The 10,600-nt window shown below is 38.7% G+C and overlaps 1 protein-coding gene across 1 annotated transcript; it reads right to left on the minus strand.

The window, feature by feature from the left end:
* Positions 1-1,533: 1,533 nt before the first annotated feature.
* Positions 1,534-2,166, minus strand: LOC149208731 (uncharacterized). Its single transcript, XM_089398407.1, has one exon. The coding sequence runs from the start codon at positions 2,164-2,166 to the stop codon at positions 1,534-1,536; it is 633 nt and encodes a 210-aa protein (XP_089254533.1).
* Positions 2,167-10,600: the final 8,434 nt, after the last annotated feature.

The raw sequence follows: 10,600 nt of genomic DNA on the forward strand, positions 1-10,600 counted from the left end.
TCTTTGGGTGTAGGGAGGGGTATTAAAGAAAAAAACTTGGGATTTGGCATTATTGATGAGAGCTCTGGAAGCCTTTGAAAAGGAGTCTAGGATGGATTTAAAAGCGCGAGCTTCTTGAACGGATGGGTGGCCGAATAGAATGTTATCATCAACAAATTGTTGGTGGGAGACAGCTGGGATTTGGTGGACAGCTAGCCCTTTGAGCTTGTGCGCAAGAATGGCAGCTTTTATACTTCGCCCCAGGCCTTCAGCGAGGATAACAAACAGAAAGGGTGATAAAGGATCGCCTTGCCTAATGCCTCTGGATGGACGGAAGGTAGGAGAAGGAATTCCATTAATAAGGATGGAAAAGAAAGAGGAGGAAATGAGATTACTAACCCATCTGACCCATGGGGGGGCAAAACCAAAAGCTTCGAGAATTTTTTGCAAGTATTCCCAGCTGATACTGTCGAAAGCTTTAGATAAATTGATTTTGAGCAACATACCTGGCTTCTTCGTTTGCTTGAGGGAATGTATTGTTTCATGGGTTAAGATGATCCCATCCGTGATCTGTCTCCCTTCTACGTATCCAGATTGTTCGGGAGAAATGATAAGGGGCAGCATGGGCTTCAGTCTCAGAGCGATGACCTTGGAGACAATCTTGTATATAATATTGCATAAGGCTATGGGCCTGTACTTGTCTGGAGAGTTAGATTCCGTTGATTTGGGAATTAATGCTAGGAATGTTGCATTCATGGCTGGGTACATCCATCTGAGTGTCCTCGATTCTTCCACGACCTGCCAGACTTCCCATTTAATTAGTTCCCAGAAATGCTGAAAGAAGTTTGAAGTGAACCCATCTGGGCCAGGCGCTTTCCCTACTTTGAGTTGATTCACCATCGTTTCCACCTCTTGAAGACTGATTGGTTTGAGAAGAAGAGTGTTATGGTCTTCTGTGATTAATCTGGGTATGTGCCTGATGATATTGTCAATAGCTTCTGATCTGTTGATATTTGGTTCTTGATTCATTTTTTTGAAGTAATTGATGAACTCCTTTTCTATTCCATCATGGTCTTCAACCTTGTTTCCTTGCTCATTATTAACATACGAGATTTGGTTGATCATTCGTCTCTGAACTGTTGTTTTGTGAAAGAATTTTGTATTCTTTTCACCTTCCTTCAGCCACCTAATCCTCGACTTTTGCCTCCACAAAGTCTCTTCGTGTAGGTCCCGTTCCAGGATTTTCTGCTCTATCATTTGTTCCTGTTGGGTCAGATCCTCAGATCGTCCTGTGGAGATAATTATTTGTTGGATATCCTTCATTTTTTTGTTAAGGAGTTCCTTTGATTTGAAGATATTGCCAAATGTAAATTTGTTCCAGCGTTTTATTTCCTCTTTGAGATACTTTAGCTTCTTTTGAAATAGAGCCATTTTTGTCCCCTCCGTTGAGTTGAAATTTGTCCAAGTTGTCCTGATAAATTCATGGAAATCCGGGTGAGATAACCAAAAAGCTTCAAACCTGAATGGGCGCCGTATGCTTTTGCCAGGTCTGTTCTAGTGTAAGGCAATGGGCCAGTGGTCCGATCCAGAATAAGGTAGGATTGAGGCTGTGAATTCTCCCCCTAAATGAACTGCATTATCAGATATTAGGAAGCGATCCAATCGCGAAGCTACTTGCATCGGTTCCTTTCTTTTATTGCTCCAGGTGTAGAGGCCGTTTTCAGTTGGAAGGTCGATCATCCAATTGTTTTGGATGAAGTCTTTTAATAATGTGCCATCTCTGTTTATTCTGCAACGTCCTCCTCTCTTTTCCTCCATGGTCGCTATCATATTATAGTCTCTGCCTGAGATCCACACCGGATGCGTCTGGTCTACATTGAGCTGCGTTAATGCTTCCAAAATTTCTGTCTTCTGCTGGATTTCTTGTGGAAAATATACATTTGTTATGTGCCCATAAATATTCGTGCCAATTAAATGAAACGTGGCTTGAATGAAATTTCTGTTTGCATGTATATTATCCAATTGTATAAGTCTTGCATCCAAGAGTATTGCAAGACCACCTGAGGCCCCCTGAGCTTCCACCGCTGTGACGAACCCTCCCGGCCAAGCTTTTGCTGCTACTTTTTCTAAAACAACCTGATTACATTTAGTCTCTTGCAAGAAAAGAAGTGCTGGTTTTTCTTCCATTATCATGTTTTTTATGAGTCTACCTTTCTTCGGGCCATTGAGCCCTCTAATGTTCCATGATATCAACTTCATTGGGAAGGTTTGGATTTGGTGTTATAATACCTGGTTAGCTTGGCATATCTGCCTGATTCCACCAGGACTTCACCTATCTTGATGGTTCTTTCCAAAGTAGACTTCCTTCCTTGCTTTTTGCTGTCTTTTGTGATAAACTTCCCATCCCATTGACTACCTGTTTGAACCCCTAGCGAATATTTCTTCTGGGCTTTATTGAGTACTTCCACCAGGTTGTCCACTTGAGTTTCAAGTATCTTGTCGAAATTTCCTGTTTTGCATGCATGTTCCAAACCTAGAATGTCCAGTTCCCCAATGTCGAATGTTTCTGTATCTTCCTCCATATTCTGAGGCTCTTGATAGCTATCTTCTTCTTCTCTTTCTTTTGCTGAGCCTGAATCCATAATGTCTATTTCCATATCTGGCTGGCTCCAGGCTGTCGATTTGGTGTTATGGGTATTTCCTTCTTGTACCTCCTTTTTTCCTTTTGATGTCGATTTGGGTTCCTCAGTCTTTTCCTGATTTGATTTGCACTTGGATATTAGGGGATCTTCATCTTGCTGGTCTTCATCTGCTAGAACGGCAAAGCTGTTGCTCATGGAAGGCTTTGAGGGGTCGATTTGAGCTTGCTTATTCTGGGTTGTCTGTTTTTTGTTGCCTCTTCTTCGATTTGTTACTTTGGTGAACCCATCTGTCGTTTGTTTTTCCTGGTCTTGTTCCATGGGTTTGGTGTTTAGCGGGCAGTCTCTGTAAAGGTGCCCTAATGCATGACATTTTCTACACCTAAAAGGCACATGCTCGTAATCTATTAACTGGATCCATTCTACATCTTCATGAGAGAGGCTTACCGTATCAGGCAGAGGTTTCTTTAGGTCCATGTAGACACAAATCCGGGCGTATGAGGTGTACCTCTGCATCTTTGTTTCTTCTGCTACCTTGACAAAATCCCCCAGAACCTTACCAATCGCCTGGAGCGATTCTTCCTCCCAATACTCCCATGGCAATGAGTATAACCTGATCCATACTGGTGCCCAGCTTAGATCTTCCTTATCCGGGTTGAATCGTTCTATCCATTCTCTGAGAAATAGACCCGCTGAGTAAAAGAAATACGGCCCGCTCTCAAAGACTCTGTTCCTATCTTCCAAGCAGTTGAAGACTGCTGTAAAAAATCCTTTTGGTCCCAGATGCAGGGATATGTGTCCTTTCGGGTGCCACTTGATATTGATCCATGTCCTCAAGGCTTTCTCATTTGGCCAGATGCCTATAAATTTTCCTATGAGGGCATGATCCCTCATATATTGTATTCTAGCATTGATTCTATGACTGGGGAACTCCACTTTTGGCCTGTGCGTAGCAACTGGCTTGCATGTGGATGAGCTCACTCTCTGGTTGTTTGGCTGAACTTGTTCCTTCTGCATGTCCGGAATATCATCAGTATTCTCTTCGTTCTGACTCTGGTCCCTTTCTAAACCATCCTTATTCTCTGGTTGATTTTCGTTGGATGAGGGAGGAGCCCCTCCTGCCCCCTGGAGGGGGTTCATGGTTCGCTGCTGCCAACGCCCTTCTCCTGTAGTCTGCAGCGCTGCCGCGATAGGAGAGGGTTACTGCCCCTGCAGATTTCCTGCCGTCGCAGGTCTGCTTCGAACCCTAATCTCTGTGCGTCGCTGCCCTCATTCCTCACAGCTCTGCCTCCATCGTTTCATCCTCACAATATAGTTATTTTAGTTCATAAACCCTAATATATTATTATATATATGAAGGATTAATATTATTCCCATGGTTAACCATGGTTGATTTTCATATTGATACAATGCAACACTAGACCATGATTGACCATGATTAATTTTCATATCGATACAATCTTTGTCGCAATGTAATGTTGGACCATGGTTGATTTTCATATTGAGACAATCTTTCACACAATGTGACATTGGACCATGGTTGACCATGATTAATTTTATAAAACATGGTTGACCATGGTTAACCATGATCGTCCATGGTTGAAAATGATTAATATTATAACCCCAAGAAAATAATAAAACCAAGGGAATAATATTAAACTCTAGGAATATGAACCCTTATATTAATAAACCTAAGTGATTGATATTATAAACCCAATGGATTAATACTAAGACCCTAAGGGAGTATGAACCTAATGGAATAATATTAAACCGAAGGGATTAATATTATAAACCCTCATATAAATATTATAAACCCTAAAATAAACATGGTTGACCATGGCTGATTTTCATATTGAGATAATCTTTGTAACAATGTGACGTTGGACCATGGTTGACCATGAATGATTTTCATATCAAGATAATCTTTGTCATAATGCGATGTTGGACTATGGTTGATATTCATTATGAAACAATCCTTGCCACAATGTGACATTGGACCATGGTTGACCATGATTGATAATATAAACCTAAGGGAATATTACACATAAGGGATTAACACTAAAAACCCAAGGGTTTATAAACCCAAGGGAATAATATAAACTGAAGATATATAAACCTAAATATAAATATTATAAACCCAAAAATAAACATGGTAGACCATGGTTGACCATGTCTAATTTTCATATTGAGACAATTGTTGTCACAATGTGATGTTCGACCATGCTCGACCATGGTTGAACCCTTAGATTAATAAACCCTAAGGATTGATATTAAAAATTTAAGGGAATAATAAACCCAAGGGACCAATACTAAATCCCCAAGGGATTATGAACCTAAGCGAATAATATTAAACCCAAGAGACTAATATTATAAAGGTATATAAAAGATAAGATAAATATAATAAACACTAAACTAGAAATGGTTGACCATAATTAGTTTTATAAAATGTGGTTGACCATGATTTCCCATTGTTGACTGTGATTGGCCATGGTTGACTATGCTTGACCATGATTGATATTATAAACCCAAGGGAAAAATATCAATCCCTAGGAATATGAACCCCTAGATTAATAAACCCAAGGGATTATGAAATCAAAATAATAATATTAAACCAAAGGGATTAATATATTTATAAACCCAAGGTATATAAACCCTAAGATAAATATTATAAACCCTAAAATAAACATGGTTGACCATGGTTGATTTTAATATTGATACAATCCTTATCAAAATGTGATGTTGGACCATGGTTGACCATTTTTTTTTTTTTTCGTGTGGTTCATGGACACCTTCAGTCAACAGGTGGTGCTACATCCACTAGAAAAATCTGGGCTGACACCCCTTAGCCTACTGTAAGACCTGACCCCAAGATATTTCGAGAATTGATCCTGTGACCTCCCATCTGGCGAGGCCTCGACTTGACCGATTAAGCTAACCCATGGGGCTAGTTGACCATGAATTATTTTAATATCGAGACATTATTTGTCACAATGCGACGTTTGACCGCGATTATCCATGGTTGATTTTCATATTGAAACAATCTTTGTCAAAAAGTGATGATGGACTATGATCGACCATGATTGACCATGATTGATATTATAAACCCAAGGGATGCATACTAAAACCAAAGGGAATACTATTAAACCCAAGGGATTAATATGAACCAAAGGTATGCGAAGCGTAAGATAAATATTATAAACCCTTAAATAAACATGGTAGACCATGGTTGATTTTCATATTGAGACAATTTTTGTCACAATGTAACTTTGGACCATGCTCGACCATGGTTGAACCTTTAGATTAATAAACCCAAGGGATTTATATTATAAACTGAAGGGGTTAATACTAAAATCCCAAGGGACTATGAACCCAATGGAATAATATTAAACCCAAGAGGCTAATATTATAATCAAAGGGTATATAAACCCTAAGATACATATTATATATGCTAAAATAGGCACAATTGACCTTGATTGATTATATAAAATATGGTTGACCATAGTTGGCCCTCATTTACTATGAATGACCATGGTTGATTATGGTTGACCATGATTGACCACAATTTACCATGATTGATATTATAAACCGAATGTAATAATAAACCGAAGGGAATAATATAAACCTTAAGATAAATATTATAAACCATTAAATATACACAGTTGACCATGGTTGACTATGGTTAATTTTCATATTGAGACAACCTTTATAACAATGCAACGTTGGACCATGCTTGACCATGGTTGCACCCTTTAGATTAATAAACCCTTAGATTTTCAAAAAGAAATGTTGGACTGTGGTTGACCATGCTTAAAAATGATTGATTTTCATATCAAGACAATCTTTCTCACAATGCGATGTTGTACCATGATTGACCATGGTTGATTCTCATATTGAGAGAATCTTTGTCACAATGTGGCGTTGGACCTTGGTTGATCATGATTGACCCTGGATGTCCATGATTGAGCTTCGATGATCATGATTGACCATGGTTGACAATGGGTGACCATGATTGATATTATAAACCAAAGCGAATAATAAACTCAATGGATTAATACTAAAAACCCAAGGGTTTATAAACTGAAAGGAATAATATTAAACCCAAGGGAAAAATAAACCCAAGGGATTAATACTAAAACCCCAAGGGTTTATGAACCCAATGGAAAACTATTAAACCCAAGCATTAATATTATAAACCCTAAGATAAATATTACAAGTCTTAAAATAAACATGGTTGACCATGGTTAATTTTCATGTTGAGACAATACTTGTCACAATGCGATGTTGGACCATGGTTTACCATGCTTCATGATGAATGATTTCATATCGAGACAAGCTTTGTTAGAATGTGACATTGGACCATGGTTGACCATGGTTGATTTTCATATTGAAACAATCTTTGTCACAAAGCGATGTTTGACCATGATTGACCATGATTGATTTCGATAAACAATGGTTGACATATTAATCTAAAGGCTTATAATGTTAACCATGGGGTTTATTAGTCACTTGAGTTTATTAGTCCTTTAGGTATATAATATCAATCCCTTGGCTTTATTAATCTAAGGGCTCATATTGCCAGAATTTAATATTATTCACACGATTGATAATATTAATCCTAGGGTTTAATCCCTTGGATTTTTAATATTAGTCCCTTGAATTTTCAATATTATTCCATTGGGTTTAATATTAATCACAAGGTTTAATGTTATTCCATTGGGTTCATAATAGTAATCCCAAGGTTTATAAAATTAATCTTAGGGTTTATTGATAGTGCTATAACAATCCAAAACACCGATTCATCTTTCTTTGGAGACTAGTAGGGGTTGGACGATTGTGAAGGCGGGAGATGGAAAGTTCTGCAGAGCTATGAGACACGCAGTTTCTGACTCTAATGGTGGCCTGCAGAGGAGGGAGCTCCACTCCCTCCTACAAAGATGTTGTGGCCAGTAGAGACAAGTCCCATCTGAGTAATGTCAGAGGTATAGGGGAAGAAGAAAGCAGAAGTAAGGAGAAGGAGACAAATGGAGCAGAGTCAAAGGAAAAGAGAAACAGAAAGGACAAGGAAGAAGAAGATAGAAACCAGGGAGGTAAAAAAGAGGAATTTAATCAAAAGGGACTGTGTAGACCCAGAGCGAACATCACCCTAAGAGTAGTTTTAAATAATCCAGCACTGTAGGAGCATAGGGAACATATGGAAACTTACGCCATCATATGCAAATTCATGGGAGTATGGCTCACTGAAAAAGATTTGCAAACCTGGATCAAATATCACTGGAAACCTAAGGGCAGCATCGATCTTCACCTTGGGTCAAATGGTTTCTTCATAGTGGTGTTTACAAACATCGAAGACAAAGATAGAATATTCAAAGGAGGGCCCTACTTTTTTGCAGCAACAGGCCTCTATATGCAGCCTTGGGTGATGAACTTTTTTCCAGAGAGGGAAACTTTTACCTCAGTTCCTATTTGGGTAAGGATTTTTTTGCTACCCCTGGATTATTGGAAAAATGAATCACTTGTGGCTATAGGAAATAAACTAGGTTTTTTTATCAAAGCCTCAGAAGCCCCCAAAAGGGGTAAATATACTTCCTATGCAAGGATTTGTGTGTAAATGGACCTTTCAGGAGCTCTTCCGGATGAATTTATCTTGGAAGTCTTTGATGAGGAATGGGTGCAAATGGTGGACTATGAGCATATTCCGTTCAAATGCCGTAAATGCCACGAACATGGACACTTGATCAGAGGCTGCCCTCTCAGTAAAGAAGAAGACAAAAGTAAAATAAAAGCAAAGAAGGAAACTAAAAACTTTCAGAAAGTTTCAAGTAGAGGAAAAGGAAGTAAAAAAGAACCAAAGCAACAACATAAAGAATGACAAAAGGCCAGTCAAAATAAATTCCAAGCTCTGGTTGAGATGGAAGACATGCTAAACGAAAACCAGTCTATGGAGAAAGACCCTAAGGAGAAGGAGAAGGAGCAAAACTACACTCTAGTCCTAAATATTAATGATGAGGAAGAAGCCATGATGAATGAAGCAGAGCTAGAAATGGACTAGGAGATGGCCTAGAGTGAAACATATCTGGAGGATCATGAACTACAAGAAATACTAGATAAGGAAAACCTAGATCTGGAAGGATTTCTACAACAGGGAACCAGGGCGAGGATAGATTCATTACCTCAAGATGAATGCAATAGAATACAATAGTTGTTTCTATGGAAAACCCGGGAAAATGGGGCAGTTAAAGGAAGAAACAACGACGAGTAGGAACACAGAGGTGTGAAAACAATGAAAGCTAATCTAGGTTTAGCAACCAGAAATGCACATAAGAAACAAGGAAGAAAGAAGCAGAAGGAGCTTTCAATGGAGTGTGGGAAGCTAATCATAGATTCAGGTAAGTTGAAAGACCTGACTAGTTACTCCACAAATCTTTAATTATTAAGTTTACATCTTGGAATATAAGAGGTTTGGGTAGTAAAAGAAAGCAAAGAATGCTCAGTTTTAGAATGAAACAAGATATGCTGGATATGATCTTCCTTCAGGAAATGAAGAGCTCCATTCAGAAAATAAAAGCAATCCATAGCAAATGGCTTCACAAATTTGAGTTTTTAGAAGTTAAAGCAGATAACACAGTGGGGGGCATTCTCACTCTATGGAACCCTCAAAAGGTTGGAGTTTTAGATGCAGAGACATCTAGAAATTACTTGTCAGTAGTCATTCAACCAGTAGGGGTTTCTGAAACCTTCCTAGTCACTAATGTTTATGGTCCTCAAAGATTAGAGGATAAACTCAGATTGCTAGAATCCCTCACTGATCTTAGGAACAGACAAAATGGCATCCCTTGGATCATTGGAGGGGATTTTAATATGATAAAATCTCTTTCGGAAAAGAAAGGAGGAACCAGAGTGCTAAACAAAGACTCATTAGCATTTCAAGCATTCACAGAGAACTTGAAATTTCTTGACTCAGACTCAGAGAATGGCCTTTTTACTTGGAACAACAAGAGAGGAGGGGAAGCCCAGGTGGCCTCCAAGTTAGATAGGTTCTTGGTATCAGAAGAGCTTATGCTTATAAATAGTGAAATTACAGCAAGAATTCTTCCCTTTGGTGGCTTGGATCACTGGCCGTTACATTTGGAAATTAAGGGTTTGGATTCTCCAAGGAACAGACCCTTCAGATTCGAAAACATTTGGCTTGCCCACCCGGACTTCTTGAGTAACATCAAAGAATGGTGGATTGAGGACTTACAGATGCAGGGATCAAAAACGTTTCTCCTTCATAAAAGACTAAAGCATATTAAGAGTAAACTCAAAGACTAGAATAAGAAGGATTTCGAAAACATTTTTGTGAATAAGAAATCCATGGAAAGTAAAATTCAGGAACTAAACCAGGAGCTGATCTAAGAAGGCTTTAACTATGACATAAATGAACAGTCTGAAAAACTGCACCATGAATGGGAAAACCTATGTAAACAAGAGGAAATATTCTGGAGACAAAAATCCAGAGTGCAATGGCTCAAAGAAGGAGAGCGCAATATGAGCTTTTTTCATAGATCCACCATGGCCAATAGGGCATTCAACAGAATCTTGACAATAAAGGATAAAAAGGGAGAGACTTAGAACACTCATAAGGAAATTGAAAAGGTGCTTGTTCAACATTTTCAAGACATTTCACGAGAGAACAATCCAGACAGGGAGGATTCAATAAAGGAAATTACAAGATATATCCTTAAGCTGGTGTTTAGAGAGGACAATATCAACCTAAACAGACCAGTTACTGAAGAGGAGGTTAGAGAAGTACTCAAAGATATGCAGAATGGAAAAGCACCAAGCCCTGAGGTTTTAATGTGGATTTCTTCAAAGCTTCTTGGGATATAGTAAAACTGGATATTATAAATGTTGTGGAGGATTACACGGTTCATAAAACTATCCTGAAAGCCCTAAATACCTCCTTCATCGCCCTGATTCCCAAACAGGACTCGGCTCAAATA

This window comes from Pinus tabuliformis, chromosome 1_2 (assembly GCF_031772625.1).
Source record: "Pinus tabuliformis cultivar Carrire ecotype Pingquan chromosome 1_2, CPIR1, whole genome shotgun sequence".
NCBI lineage: Eukaryota > Viridiplantae > Streptophyta > Pinopsida > Pinales > Pinaceae > Pinus > Pinus tabuliformis.